Below are 15,583 nucleotides of genomic sequence, written 5' to 3' on the forward strand. Positions count from 1 at the left end.
CACAGCAGGACCGAACCATGAAGGCATATTAGGGGTGACAGGGTACTCTTCAAAGAATGGCAATAAGGTCTCTGAATGACAAAGATTGTTGAATATACGCTACTCACGAGAAACCTAAAAACTAAATACTATTCAACTAAATAGGCAATGATTTTGGGTAAATACCAGCGTACTACACGTAAGATTTTTTGCCGAGCGTTTGCCACAACCCCCCCCCCGCTCCACCACAAAGAGTGCGTGCTTCCATCGCTACATTACGAACCTGACCACCTGTTGGATTGCGCCATTGCTTTATTTCCTCCTTCAAACACAACGGTCGTGCCGTCGGTGTCCTGAAAATGTCTTCGGAGAAACTTGTCATGGACCAAGGTGAGAAAAAAACTTTCCTTGCCAAATCTTTTAACCCGTCCCGTTGTCAAAAGAATAGCAAGATATCGTTTAGAACATGTTTACTTTCTTATGAAACTTGCTAGTTGTTAAACTTTGCCAAGAAAGAGGAACTTCACAGCACTTTTCTTAAATCTTCCCTCTGCTGCCTATCCGCATAACCAATATGCAATTGGTAGCCAAAGGGTTACTTCAGTCTGCTAAATGTTAAAATGCGTCTTAATTCATGCAGGTTTTGCCCCTTCCCTGGCTGGTCTGGGCCTGACCCGGCCGTACAAGAGGCAGGGAGGGCGGCGGACGGGCCTGGTGCTCCTGGCGGGAGGCTGTCTGGGCGGGGTGCTGGTGTGCGCCGTCCTCATGCCGCTGGTCTACGTCACCATGTCAGACCTGCAACTGGAGGTTACTGAGCTCAAGAACCTCGTGGTAAGCTTTTGACTTAACTTCAAACGAAAGAAGAAAAATGTACACTCGCTGACCGTAAAGCAATGGTCTTGTACTTTTGTGATAACTTCTTAAACTAGCTGCGCAACAGCCTGCCAGCTATTTCCGTAAGATGACACCGTTCCGTGGACAGGTTGTTGGCAAAAACAAGTCCAAAACCAAGCAAACATGACGATACCGCATAGGTATGTTGCCTGCATGCAGTTCACTTTCTATGCATGTCACGTTCGTATACAAACTTCGTGAACTGTCCACAGTGATGCTCATTTTGTTACACGATAAGTTTAGGAAGCCACGCGTGAAGAAGAATGTGACAGTGACGAGGAACAATGAAATGCACGACACGTACTGTTACAGATCACTAGGGCCGAGAAATCTAGATAGACTACATGTTATAGAAATTGCTAAACATCTTATTCTCTACCTGCCTAAGTTGGCCATGCTGATTTGATTACTACCATATGGATGACATACTTAATATGCGCGCGCATCAATTATTGGCCGTTTCCAAAAATAAAAAAAAAGTTTTCAACCATGCTCTAAATCGTACAAAGCAGTTGCAAAATACATGCCGTGGATTGGAGAAAAAATGCGAAAACGTTTACTTACGTAATATAATTTCAACGTCAGTTCGAAAGTCAAAGAATATGTGAAATAACGTAGATGAAGATTATAGTGTTCTGTATACCATGCTCTGTCACCGGTGGCTCTGTGTTTTCAGTCATTTGTTCAACCTTCCTGACCACTTATACTTCATGATGAAGGCAACTTTTTTGGCCAAACGCAGTATCATCCGTATTAATCAAAGCAACGTGGCCTTGCTCATATTAATTTGTACACGTAATACAACAGACCTCCGGATCCAACTCTGCGTCAACCGCCTCATCGTCTACAGAGGACCGAGAGAACGGCACTGCTGCGGGCGGGACGCACAGGGAGCGGAGAGAGGCCGACCTGACGCCGGAATTCGGGGACGTGTACGTGCGGTGGGGTAGGGAGCAGTGTGGTGAAAACGCAGAGACCATCTACGCAGGTAGGCTACTGAAGTTAAATGCGACAATATATCGTGGAGTTAATACATTCTTTATTCGTCATCCATTGTCATCCTCATCATCCTGTGAACAACCCAGTTAACTCACAAATGCACCACTTCCGTGGGCATCGACAAGGACTCAGAATTACCTTTAAACTTTTCACAGGTGCTGTTGGGAGTGGTTGGTACCACCACCACGGAGGAGGAAGTGACTACCAGTGCCTGCCCCTGGAAGATGTGGAGTGGGGGGAAAACCCAGTGGCCGGTAATCAGCACGGGAGCTACATGTACGGGGCAGAGTACGAGGTTGGTACTGGATACTTCTCCACAGACAACATGGAGTCCATCACCAACCCTAGTCAATATGACGTCCCCTGCTCGGTGTGTCACGTGGCCGGTCGGTCCTCACACGTCATGATCCCCGCCCGCCTATCCTGTCCCACGGGGTGGAGTAAGGAGTACAGCGGGTACCTGATGTCAGAAAAGCACACCCACTACAGCAACAAGAACTTCATCTGTATGGACGGAGCTCCCAACCTAAGGGCGGGATCATCTGCAGACCAAGATGGAGCCCTGCTGTACCTGGTGGAGGCGCAGTGTGGCTCTCTTCCCTGTGGGCCCTACATCAGCGGCTATGAGCTGACCTGTGTGGTCTGCACCAAGTGAACTTTCCTTATCTTGGAATCAAGAATGATTTTACAACGTTTTTTTCTTTATTAACCTGTTGACAATGTCCGTAGCATATATTCCACCGTCTAACGTTGTAAGATCTGTTTGTGTGTATTCGTCCTTTCCTATGTGTGTATTAAACAGCGACGGAGTGCCCATGGCTATCACATACATGTAGTTCCAAAATATACTTGACTACTGTACTTCACTGTAGTGTATTGCACAACCAAGAACGTCTATGACTTGACCTTTGATGTACCGTCACCCAGGCCTAAGGCATCTTTTGTGCCCATTGAATCAGAAACTAGTTATACATGTATGATTTGGTACGTGTATCACAGATTGCCTTGATAGAAGATTTGAAGCTGGTGTGTTATTATGCCAAAGGGCGGTTATACCAGTCATTCATACAGATGTTGGCTTCACGATGTATTGTAGATGACTTTGTATACATCTAGAAGTTGCCCTCTCTTGGATAAAGGGGTCGATAGGTTTTTAAGACAGAATAGAGGGTTTCTTCTTAATTCTGCGTGCTTAACTTTAAAATAGATGCCCTTGAGTTCGTACACAGAGTGTTATAGAGTAGAGTTTCGGCCAGGCAGGAGTGTTGACTCCTGTTTGGGACCACTATAGATTATTAACAGTTATAGATTAACACAATTTCTGTGCTATAGCACTTGTACATTGAATCCATCAATAGCCTTTGGATTTCGTCTACATGGCTTTGTCCTGTTGTAGGGGTGTGGCAGATCCATTGTGTGTGAAAATGACCTAGATATGAAAAGCTGACTGGTCTGATCTGTCCCATATAAACTCCATTTTCATTACTCTTTTACATATACATATGACCGCTGTGTAGATTATAATAACTCGTGTAACTAGGGTATTTACACTATACTATGGACTGAACTAATAAATGTTGTGTGATAAATTTCATGTTTGGTCTGTTATTTAAATGTAGTGAAAGTGAGTCACAAATACGCCTAAATACTAATATAGGATATAGGGATGGAAACCTACTCACACTTTCAATGGTAACCTTTCATCGAAACATTGCTTTCATAAACAACATTGTTTTTTCTTCAGATGGAATTAGCGTTTTGTCTCATAGAAAAAAAAGAAAACTATCATTTGCCAAGCAATCGTAATACTGTATAGAATGCCTCCGCCCCTGAGGCGTCGCCAAAAAGCAACATGTTTTCTCTTTTTCTGAATGCATATTGGAGCAACGTATCTAGGTACTACTAATGTTAAATGGTTAAAGACAAGTGCATAATTTTGTTGAGCGTCCTACTTCTATAACATCAAAGTAACGATTGAATATATGCATAATCCATATTGAAGCCACAGAATTCTTCTCATACATGACGTTTTGTCATGCATTGTCGCCATAGATATAGATATTAGTCAGGTCATTCATCTGACAATTTCCTTGTGCCCATCCCTATCTATGCTCCATTTCGCCCTACTTGGTACCGTCTGTGTGCGGCATGTGGCCGTTGGAGCGGATCGGACTTATTAAAGAGAGGGATGAATACCAGTGTAGTCATTTTCCACAGACATTCCGCAATCTGTCTCAAAATCACCGCCATTTTACACATCCCATGAAACACTACGTTTCCAATGTCAGCCCTGACCAACCAGAGTCAGTATCGCAGGACTGAACCATGAAGGACATATTGGGGGTGACAATGTACTCTTAGAATCGATAAGGTACCTGAATAACATAGATTGTTGTATATACGCTATTCACGGCAAACCACACAACTAAATAGTATTCAAGCAAATAGGCAAGATTTACCAGCGAGCTACACCAATGCTTTTCCCTGAGCGTTTGCCCCCACCCCCGCTCCGTAGAGAGTGCTTGCTTCCATCGCCACATTACTCCTTGACATTAGAACTTGACCACCTGTTGGATTGCGCCATTACTTTATTTCCTCCTTCAAACACAACAGTCGTACTGACGGTGTCCTGAAAATGTCTTCGGAGAAACTTGTCATGGAGCAAGGTGAGAAAAAAATTTCCTTACCAAATCTTTAACCCGTCCCGTTATCAATAGAATAGCAATATATTTTAGAACATGCTCACTTTCTTCTGATACTTGCTAGTTGTTAAACTTTGCCAAGAAAGAGGAACTTCACAATAGTTTTCTTATATCTTCTCCCTGCCACCTAACCCTGTAACCAATAGAGAGTTGGTAGCCAAACTGCTAGCTTTTTCAATTCAATGTACAAAAGGTTAAAATGCGTCATAATTCATGTAGGTTTCGCCCCTTCCCTGGCTGGTCTGGGCCTGACCCGGCCGTACAAGAGGCAGAGCGGGCGAAGGACGGGCCTGGTGCTCCTGGCGGGAGGCTGTCTGGGCGGGGTGCTGGTGTGCGCCGTCCTCATGCCGCTGGTCTACGTCACCATGTCAGACCTGCAGCTGGAGGTTACCGAGCTCAGAAACCTCGTGGTAAGCCCCTGACTTAGTAACCTCAAACGACGGGAAAAAACATAGATTCGTTCAAAGCAATGATCTTGTACTTCTCATTACTAGCTGCGTAAATTCTTACTACTGACGCTATTTCCGTAAGGTGACACCTATTCGTGGCCAGGTAATTGGCAAATACTGGTCCAGAACCAAGCAAACATACCGCATTGCCATTGGCATGTTACCTACAGTTCACTTTCTACGTATTTCATATTTGTCTAAGACATTGGTCAACTCCCCACAACAATGCTCCTTTATGACACGAAAAGTGTAGGAAGCCATGCATGAAGAAGAATGGGCCAGTCAATAGAATTGGATTGATCAAATACACGTCCCGTATTGTTAAGGATCATCAGGAATAGATGGACTAAATGTTCTTCTCTACTTGCCTGTTATAGTTGCTCATTTTTAACTCGCCTATATAATACAACAGATCTCCAACTCTATGTCGACCGCCACATCGTCTACAGAGGACCAAGGGAACGGCACTGCTGTGGGCGGGGCGCACAGGGAGCGGAGACAGGCCGACTTGACGCCGGAATTCGGAGACGTGTACGTGCGGTGGGGCAGGGAGGATTGTGGTGGAAACGCCGAGACCATCTACGCCGGTAAGCAATGTTACATATATTAACGTGGAAATGCATTTTAATTTTCTCCTTATTCACGCCCTAGAGCAGGTCACATCATTATCACAATCATCCTGTCAATAATCTTCAGTGGGCATTGATAATGATTAAAAATTTAGAATTCCAATCGAACTTTTCACAGGTGTTGTGGGGAGCGGTTGGTACCACCACTACGGAGGAGGAAGCGACTACCAGTGCCTGCCCCTGGAAGGTGTGGAGTGGAACAACCCAGTGTCTGGTTATCAGCACAATAGCTATATGTATGGGGCAGAGTACGAGGTTAATAGTAACGGCTACTTCTCCACAGACAACATGGAGTCAATCAACAACCCCTTGAACTATGACGTCCCCTGCTCTGTGTGTCATGTGGCCGGTCGGTCTGCACACGTCATGATCCCCGCCCGCCTGTCCTGTCCCCAGGGGTGGAGTAAGGAGTACAGCGGGTACCTGATGTCATCTAATCACGCCCACTACAGCAACAAGAACTTCATCTGTGTGGACGGAGCTCCCAACTTAAGGGCGGGATCATCTGCTGACCTGAATGGAGCCCTGCTGTACCTGGTGGAGGCGCAGTGTGGCTCTCTTCCGTGTGGGCCTTACATCACAAGGACAAACTATAAATTTCACAAACTTTTACACTTACCTAGGAGTAGACATCACACCATCAGGATCATTCCACCGTGCCAATAAACAACTTAGAGTAAAAGCTATGCGAGCATCCTTTAAACTTAAATCATTGCTAGCATCAAATCATAATCCCTCAATATCTCTTGCCCTGGATTTATTCAATAGCCTAATCAAGCCGATCTTGCTCTATTGTGGGGAAATACTTGGAACAAACGCTCAAGGCAAAGAGCTCATTCTAAAAGGAATAGAGGAATATCCGAATGAAAGTGTTAGAGATACGGTCTCAAACATCATTTCCCCGATACTTGGACCAGGTATAGATATACTTAAGGCTACCCGTGTTGGTAAAAAATCTGATACACCATCTACCCGTCCTGTTCTTGTTCGATTTAGGAAGTATACTGACAAACTGAATATCATATATCAATCAGACGCCCTTAGAAATCAGAACGTAACACCAGAGCAGCCTATTATTTCTTACGAGATTCCCGATCTAGAACATGTACTACTTAACTACTGTAAGATATTACTTAGCGTTCCTAGAAGTTCTGTGAATGCCGCCGTACTGGGCGAACTAGGTATGTTTCCACTTTATATAGACACCCAGACACAACTGATTAAATATTGGCTTCGATTACACAATATGTCTAATGATAGAATTGTTAAAAAAGCATACGACATTGCTGTTGTACAAGAACATGAATGGATTACACATGTACAAGATATGCTATGCAGGCATGGTTTCCAAAATGTTTGGCTAAACCCTAATGTCGATGCCAAATATTTTGGAAACATGTTTAAGGAACGCCTAAAGGACACATTTCTTTCGAACTGGAGACAAAAGATAAGAAACTTTAGTAAACTGGCAACATATTCGAAAATTAAAACAACCTTCGCTCTAGAAAAATACCTGTTATCAATTCAAAACAGATCATTTACTAATAGCATAACAAAACTAAGGATTGGAGCACATGCTTTGGAAATTGAAAAGGGTCGTCACAAAAATATACCAGCTGAAAAGAGAATGTGTCCCATCTGCAAAGACAGTATTGAAGATGAATATCATTTCCTGATGATATGCCCTTATTACAATGAAGGAAGGAAAAAGTTATTGACAATGTATAACAACGGAACAACATTACCTAAAACAAGCAGAGAAATATTTGATGTACTTCTATCATGTCCTGACTCCATATCTGTGCACCTAGGCCAATTTATATATAATGCTATGCAAAAGAGAAGTAGTGCTTTAACAATGTGAAATACACTATGCCGCCATATATTATTCATATATCTTGCTAGACTAGTATACTGATGTAAGTAGTTTGTAGTTGTTAGTTACACGTAATTTGCCATACATTGTACCTGTTGCAATCGTTGTGCAATAAACTTGACTTGACTTGACTTGACTCAGTGGCTATGAGCTGACCTGTGTGGTCTGCACCAAGTGAATCACAGTGAATTTGCCTTCACTTATATTCACTGTCTGGCTTTGTGGGAGTTTGTTTCATGTTTGTGACAATAGTGAGTGTTTGCGTTTGCTGTGTGTAATGCACCCCTTTTATCCATCGTTCCAAAATTTATATGACTACTGAACTTTGACAGACGTAATTTACGTCGGTCGTAATTTAGGTAATGCACAAACCTGTGTGTGCACCAAAAAGCCAAACTACGTAGTAGAAAAGATCTAGAGTTTACCGGTGTGGTTTGTGCCATATAACTAGAGTACATTTTCATTATGTTTTTACTTACCATATATATGGAACTATGTGTGAGTCAGGCTGTAATAAACTGATGTGATAAACGTTGTGTGATCAATTCCGTGTTTGGACTGATGTGTAAATGTGAAAGCAAGCATTTCAACTCAGCGTGAATAGCGATCAAGCTATAACTAACAAAATAAACGGATGGAAAGCTACCCGTGAGTGTCAGTTGGAGTTTATCTGACTTGAGGTGGGGATGATTACAAGGCTAGTCATTTTACATTATCTGTCTTGAAATCACCGCCACTTACATATCCCATGAAGCGCTGCGTTCCCAATGTTCTGACCAACCAGAGTTAGCACAGCAGGGCTGAACCATGAAGTATATATTAGGGGTGACAAGATACTCATAAAATAACGCAATAATGTCCCTGAAAGACGTAGATCGTTGAATGTACGTTATTCACGACAAACCACACAAAGGTATACTATTCAACCAAATCGCTTTCATACCAGCAAGCTACACGTATGCTTTTCTCCCAGCGCCCCCCCCCCCTCCGCTCAACAAAGAGTGCTTGCTTCCATCCCTACATTGCGCCTTGACATTAGAACTTGAGCACCTGTTGGATTGCGCCATTTCTTGATTTCCTCCTTCAAACACAACGGTCGTGCCGTCGGTGTCCTGAAAATGTCTTCGGAGAAACTTGTCATGGACCAAGGTGAGAAAAAAGCGTAACCTTGCCAAATCTTTTAACCCGTCTCATTATCAATGGAATAGCAAGATCTTTTAGAACATGCGTACTTTCTTCTGATACTTTTCTTATATATTCTCTTTGTTGCCTAACCCCGTAGCCAATAGAGAAATTTACTCAAACAGCTACTTCAGTGTGTTAAAGGTTAAAATGCGTCTTAATTCATGTAGGTTTTGCCCCTGCCCTGGCTGGTCTGGGCCTGACCCGGCCGTACAAGAGGCAGGGAGGGCGGCGGACGGGCCTGGTGCTCCTGGCGGGAGGCTGTCTGGGCGGGGTGCTGGTATGCGCCGTCCTCATGCCGCTGGTCTACGTCACCATTTCTGACATGCAGCTGGAGATGAGCGAACTGAAGAACCTGATGGTAAGGCTCACATTAATTGTGCTTCAATCAGTTAAGTTTGTCCAACCGACGAAAAAAATATCATAATGGTGTGAATTTTAACTTGTTTACCACAAGTGCGCAAAGGTTTTCCAGGTATTTCCGTAAGTTTATCCCATTAATTGTCCAGCAAGTATAAAGGCCCAACGTTTCTCGTGTTTCTTATGTCCACATCACGTGGCACTAGTAGTTTACACAACTACAATCACACAATCAACACCGTTACCATATACACGCCTTCTCCTGTACATCACTGCCCGCGAACGATACATACAGTCATACGAGTAAGATTATATCATTCGTGCACTCCATCCAGCAGACCTCTCGCACTGCAACAACAGCCTCACCTGGTACAGAGGACCGAGAGAATGGCACTGCTGCGGGCGGGGCGCACAGGGAGCGGAGACAGGTCGACCTGACGCCGGAATTCGGAGACGTGTACGTGCGGTGGGGGAGGGAGCAATGTGGTGAAAACGCCGAGACCATCTACGCCGGTAAGTTAAGGAAGAGGCGTAAGTTACGAAGTTTCAAATCACAAATCACGTCTAGACTCGTCTATGTATTGTTTATATTCATGTCAATCAATTCTCAGATTTTCTAACAGTATGCACTAAATACCCACCATAAATGGACCCATAATTCCAAGATTTCGAACATTCAGTTGCCGCATACGCTAGTATTGCTTTGTATATTCTTAGCCTCATTTGGTTCGACCAACTTTCTAGCCAATCAGAGCGTGCCCTATACGATTGCGAGTCATTCGATTAAGGTGCTGCTCTGGAAGATTAGCAGATATCAATCATTTAAATAAGTCCCTGATTTGCATAATTAATGTGAAAGTGTCCTAATTCTTCTGTGAAAATTAATCAAGGGTGTGCATAACCAAGCATAAATTATGCAGATGTCCAAGTCATTTGCATAATCACAATATCTCATGGAGGTGTGAGGTCTCTGAACTCTTGTTTTCATAGGTGTTGTGGGGGGTGGGCATTACAGCCACCACGGAGGAGGAAATGACCACCAATGCCTACCCATGGAAGATGTGGAGTGGAACAAACCTACAGGTGGTCATCAGCACAACAGCTACATGTACGGGACAGAGTACGAGGTCAATAGTGATGGCTACTTCACCACAGACAACATGAACTCCATCACCAACCCCTATAACTACAACGTCCCCTGCTCGGTGTGTCACGTGGCCGGTCGGTCCTCACACGTCATGATCCCCGCCCGCCTGTCCTGTCCCCAGGGGTGGAGTATGGAGTACAGCGGGTACCTGATGTCATCTTATTACAGCCACCAGAGCAACAAGAACTTCATCTGTGTGGACGGAGCTCCCAATCTCGTGCCAGGATCATCTACTGACCAAAATGAAGGCCGGCTGTACCTGGTGGAGGTGGTGTGTGGCTCTCTTCCCTGTGGGCCCTACATCAGTGGCTATGAGCTGACCTGTGTGGTCTGCACCAAGTGAATCCGTATTCAACTGGCGGCATGATCCGCACATTTGGAGTCATTATTGTCTTGCGTTTTAAGAGCGTGTTTGTGTGTTTTGTTTCGTTTGTGCGTATTTGAGTAATACATGGCTTCGCTAAAGATGGGAGGGCTAATTAGTAAAGATATCAGTCCTCACACACTGACAGGTTAGTCTCTACCAAACTGGCTGAGTAGGAGACTTTGGCCAAGGAATAACACCACTTGACACCTATAGCTATTAGATAGCTATTAGATAACAATTAGCGGACTTCAAATTAAAGACTCCGCCTGGCCAGCCAACACTCCTAGGGCTTTTATTCCTAACTTGGCCAAAGCCCCTATTCGGCCAGGCGGGAGTCTGATGGAGGCTACATAAAGCAAGGACTTTGCATAAAGATACTGTAGTGTTTATCTACCTAGAGAAGTGTGTTTACTTAATTAACACAATCTCATCCCTTCTGCAGGGCGGTAACGGAACCTGTCGGGCGAGACAATTGTTATATTCGTCTTTCAATGCACCGTTACAGCCGCCAGACAGCTTTTGTACATACACATGATGACATGTACTTGTACCTTAATGACTTAAGTGTTTTCTCCTAGCAGAGGTACGTTGGGTCAGGGATATAGCAGTGGCCAGGATTTCTAACCCCTCCCTCCCATCCTATCCCCGACCCAACCTCTGCTTGGAGAATGAGTTTGAAGTGCACATTGAATAGAAAGAATAGTTTGATCATATTCATGTCACGATTGTGTTGAGTGATGATTTGATAATTGGTAATGTACGTTTATATTAGCTTTACTATGTAATGCACACATAACTGTGTATAGTTCATCCACTTGCTGGGTTTCAAATGCTAGGTAAAAGCTAGGTTGGCTAACTTTGAACTTGGGTCATTATAGCATGTTATAAGTTAACGTATAACGCCGTTGATGTGCTAGTGTGCGTGTGTACATGTATCTCGAGATATTTGGGGCCGTCTGCTTCGTCCAACTGTAGTCTGAGGCAAGTGTTATGTACAAAGATAACTTAGACAGTAGTTGAAAGCTTACACAAACATTACACAAAGATGTAAATGTTCACAAATTGGAACAACTTGGGTGTGGCTGTTATGGACTTATCTAATAAATGCTGTGTGATAAATTCCATGTTTGGACTGTCATTTCTAAATAGTATTTGGGGGGTATCCCTTGCAAGAAACTACACATGGGAAGCTTTTTCAAGTAAACTTCAAACCAAGTAAATACCAAACACACTTCCATTAATAATAAACATATCTTTATTCATTCTAGACTCGTTTTTATATACACGTTTCTTTCTCCAGATGCAATTAGCTTTGTGGCAAACTAAACAACATCATAATGACTACCTTAAACAAAAACATATTTTCTTTTTTTTGTCTCAATGCATATTGGGGCAACATATCTATGTACAATGTTCAAGTATAAAGCTACTTTCTAAGTCCTTTGGACTCTTTCATCATTAGGATATTTACAAGTTGCTTTGGTAAGCATGGTCTTCCTCACTACTTCTAATTCTTGCAAGCCCCTCTATCATCACAACAAACTACATTTAAGTTTGTTAACCGCATAGAAAATTTTGTACAATAAGTATTTACAGCATCGTAGAAGGGAGCACTGAAACGCAAGATATGCCAGATACCTTTTTTCCTCTCTAAACACTAGCGATACAGCACATTTTTCATTACGTTTGGTTTTCTGTGTACCTTTTGTGTTGACAGAAGCCTTATGCTCTAACATACATTCAAACTGAAAAGTGAAGCACATTTGTTTGAGCAAAGATGTCATGCACATCTATTTTTCCAAACTTGTTTTGAAAAAGAACTGATGTACTTTCTTGAAAAGAATTAAACAAAAAATGTGGACTCAAAAGAACTGTCTGTCCAAAGAAGACCCTTATTTTTTTTAAGTATTGCACAAGGCTAGAACTGAACTGCAGTCTTTGAAATTACGCCCAAAAAAAGTGAGACAGAAAATACATGTACAGAGCTACTTTCTGATTCATTCACACTACAACCTTCCTTCAAACAATCTCAGCATTCATTATATCTTGCTACAGGGTCACTTTACAAACTCTGGAGAAAAGAGCACTCCTGTGACTTTGGTTTAACATACATACACATCTACTTGTTGCTCTTGGACCCTTTTCTCTTCTTTCCTTTTGGATTTGTGCGTGTTGCAGTCGAGGACACCGTAGAGTTGGTGGGAACCAGGAACACGTTCCCGTCGCTTGTTTGCTGCAGAGAGAACTCGTCGGGGGAGTAGGGCTGCCCGTTGTCGTCGCGTAGCGAGCGGAACACCTCCTGGTAGAGCTTGTCGAACTTGTCCCGCATGCTGCGCAGGCTCTTGTCAATCATGCCCTGTTCCTTGATCAGCCGTTCTTTGTCTTCCATCAGTTGTTTGACATCATCGTCCAGAGTGTAGATGGTGTCGATCTTCCTTTTTCTGCAGTTCTGTGCTGCAATCTGTACAGACAGGAAAATATTTTGCTCGTTAATAAACCAGTAAGTGCAACAAAACTCATTCAATATACGGTACTGACAAGCTTTGGAGAATATAACGCCCAACAAGAAAGAGAAATTGCTTTGTAGATACAATGGCAAGGCAAGCTGTGATCTTTACCTTCGTATAGTACCTTCTTTAGGCACAACCAGGGAGTACATACTTCAAATGTTTCGATGTCTATCAGACACCATCATCAGGGTAGACTGATAGACATCGATAGACATTGATGTCTGATAGACATTGCAACGTTGGAAGTACTCCCTGGTTGTGCCTGAAGAACCTTACTGTATATGAATAATTGCCAGACTGATGAAGTTATTTACGAATGATCTTTACCTTATTTTTGCCACGGCGTCTGATGTCTCGGATGAGCTGCAGCTGTGCATCAGTCAGCGGATGCTGAGCCAGCATGTCGTTGAAGTCATCGACAGGTGTAGAGATGATCCTGTCCACGGAGAAGGGAACCTTCAGCTGTTTGGCGCGGCGCTCATCTTTTGACCTTCTCCTCCCGGCCTTGCTGTCGCTGTCCGAGCCTCGTGGCGGGGTGCCGTTGCGTCGGGACGAGCCGCCGCGGCGCATGTGCTGCTTCTCGGAGCCAGGAGGGAGCGGGTAGGTGTGGTTGTGGTTGACGTGCTCCTTGGAGGCCTGGAAGGACGGCTGGTCGCCGGGCTGGTTCCCTGAGTAGCTGTGGTTGCTGATGGCTTCCATCCCGCACGACTTGAACACGGGCTGGTAACCCACGGCGCCTTCTTCTGCATCGCCTTCTTCGAAATTGATGTCCTGGAGCTCCGTCCGGGACACGCCGGTGGCTCCCAGCATGTCCATGTCGCACTCGCTGCTGCCGTCGCAGTTGGAGCTCATGTCGTAGGCTGAGCTGGACTCGTGCTCGGACATGGACGACGTCTCGTTGTCGTGTAGCGACAGCCCGGAATCGCTCCCGGCCTCGCTGATGTTGTTGAAGTCCACGTCCATCAAGCTGGTGTCGTCCAGCATCCCTCCGGACAGAAGCTGGTCAAACTCCGATGGGTCTGTGTTCAGGAGAAGCTGCGTCATGTTCAGGTCGAAGTTGTCCATGATGGGCATCTGGGTCAGGTTCTGGGCGTCGCTGGGCAGGTCGGCCGGAGGAAGCAGGCCGTCGTCCAGCGTGGCGTTGATGGCGTTCACCAGGCTGACGTTGGTGTTGATGTTGGACACTGGGCTGGGCTGGCTTACTGTGTCTGGACAAGACAAAAAGAACTCAAATTTTAGTGCTTGTTCTATACAATACTATCAACCTATTTGAGTAACTACCTTCCCTTATCCACAAATGTTTGCTTTTGCACAACCTCCACACAGTTAGCTCATAGGAGATGAGAGGTTGTTAGCCTTGCAATCCCTATCATTACAATACAAGATGTTAAGTCTGCAGTTCACACAGACATCCATCCTCTGGTAGTCGGGTAAGGTCTTTGAGTTTGGATGTCCTAACAGGTTAGAATTGTGTTTTGGATGAAATTAATATTACATCAAAGGAGAGGATATCTACAAGTCCCCGTACCTTGTGTGTTGTGGCTGTAGCTGTATTGTTGTGGCAGGCCCAACCCCAGTTCCTCAATACTGGCTAAGTCCTGCAGCGTTTGGTCCAAATCTGGAACCTAAAAATACAGCAAACAACACCATTAGTTACACACAAGTCAACAATTCTTATTCCACAGCAAATCATTTTTATACAAAAGATGACAATCACATTACACTTATGATACTACTTACAAAACTGCCGATTTAAACATGGAGGAAAAAAACATTTTGAGGAAACACTCACCGTAGCTGGAGGACTTGGAACCTGTGGTTGTTCTGCCTCTGGGACTGGAATCATGCTCTGTAGGTACTGCATACACTGATCCATCGTCATTATGGGTTCAGTGGAGGGCTGAAAACAAAACCATTGGTCAGACACTATTCGTACCATTCAGTTCTTCCAATACTTTCAAGTACTTTCAATGGTAGTTTACCGTAACAGGGCTCAGCATACACATGACATCCAAAAGAATTATAAAACCTTGCATACTTGTTCAGAATTTTGAAGTTAGTGAGGATGAGTGACTGAGTATAGACTTGGGACAAATATTTCTAGTGCACCTAAATTTGTAGGTTAGGTAAACAGTGGACCTATTCCTGAAAACGAATTTCGGGTCCTATTTAAGATAGAGCAAACACTGTCACGACTAGAAAGTGGAGATACAAATGTGTTTATCTCACCTGTTGAGGCGCCATCTCAGGCTGCCTGGGTGGAAGAGGAATGTGCTCTCCTGTCTCAGAGTCCACAAAGTAGTCCACACCTTCCTGCCACTCCTGAGCCTTGCTGCACTCTTCCTTCTCCTTCTCCAAGGCTCGTTGTTTCTCCAGCTCCTGCTGTCGGAGCCCGGCATCGAACACCTCCAGCCCAGCACCAAGGTCGATGTCCTGCTGCCACAAGACCTTGATGAGATCCATGTCCTGGGAGAACGAGAAAAGAAAAT

General features: G+C 44.2%; 3 protein-coding genes across 7 annotated transcripts in view; 2 read left to right on the top strand and 1 right to left on the bottom strand.

Annotated features, from left to right (window-relative positions):
• The first annotated feature begins 241 nt into the window (after positions 1-241).
• On the top strand, positions 242-8,169 carry LOC118403124. Of its 3 annotated transcripts, none has more exons than XM_035801613.1 (5): positions 242-369; positions 4,794-4,984; positions 5,436-5,610; positions 5,771-6,229; positions 7,666-8,169. In XM_035801613.1, exons 1-5 carry the CDS (start codon positions 339-341, stop codon positions 7,704-7,706), a joined length of 897 nt encoding a protein of 298 aa, XP_035657506.1. In that variant the 5' UTR covers positions 242-338; the 3' UTR covers positions 7,707-8,169. The 3 variants fall into 3 exon arrangements, with proteins under 3 accessions (XP_035657506.1, XP_035657505.1, XP_035657507.1); XM_035801614.1 differs by lacking the exon at positions 242-369 and adding an exon at positions 4,422-4,538; XM_035801612.1 differs by lacking the exons at positions 4,794-4,984; positions 5,436-5,610; positions 5,771-6,229; positions 7,666-8,169 and adding exons at positions 620-810; positions 1,681-1,861; positions 2,028-3,427 and having other exon boundaries at positions 245-369.
• A 388-nt stretch (positions 8,170-8,557) lies between these two features.
• Positions 8,558-10,764, top strand: LOC118403125. 2 transcript variants are annotated; one of them, XM_035801615.1, is made up of 4 exons: positions 8,558-8,677; positions 8,881-9,071; positions 9,406-9,583; positions 10,061-10,764. In XM_035801615.1, exons 1-4 carry the CDS (start codon positions 8,647-8,649, stop codon positions 10,558-10,560), a joined length of 900 nt encoding a protein of 299 aa, XP_035657508.1. In that variant the 5' UTR covers positions 8,558-8,646; the 3' UTR covers positions 10,561-10,764. The 2 variants fall into 2 exon arrangements, with proteins under 2 accessions (XP_035657508.1, XP_035657510.1); XM_035801617.1 differs by having other exon boundaries at positions 9,409-9,583.
• A 1,064-nt stretch (positions 10,765-11,828) lies between these two features.
• Positions 11,829-15,583, bottom strand: part of LOC118403123 (endoplasmic reticulum membrane sensor NFE2L1-like) — a 7,026-nt gene continuing 3,271 nt past the window's right edge. For both annotated transcript variants that reach the window (XM_035801611.1, XM_035801610.1), the window contains exons 2-6: positions 15,324-15,560; positions 14,887-14,994; positions 14,623-14,719; positions 13,422-14,302; positions 11,829-13,045 (exon numbers count right to left, since the gene is read on the bottom strand). In XM_035801611.1, coding sequence (XP_035657504.1) covers positions 12,704-13,045; positions 13,422-14,302; positions 14,623-14,719; positions 14,887-14,994; positions 15,324-15,560 — 1,665 coding nt within the window. In that variant the 3' untranslated portion in view covers positions 11,829-12,703. The remainder of the gene's footprint in view (positions 13,046-13,421; positions 14,303-14,622; positions 14,720-14,886; positions 14,995-15,323; positions 15,561-15,583) is intronic.

The sequence above is a fragment of the Branchiostoma floridae genome, chromosome 16 (assembly GCF_000003815.2).
Source record: "Branchiostoma floridae strain S238N-H82 chromosome 16, Bfl_VNyyK, whole genome shotgun sequence".
NCBI classification, from domain to species: domain Eukaryota; kingdom Metazoa; phylum Chordata; class Leptocardii; order Amphioxiformes; family Branchiostomatidae; genus Branchiostoma; species Branchiostoma floridae.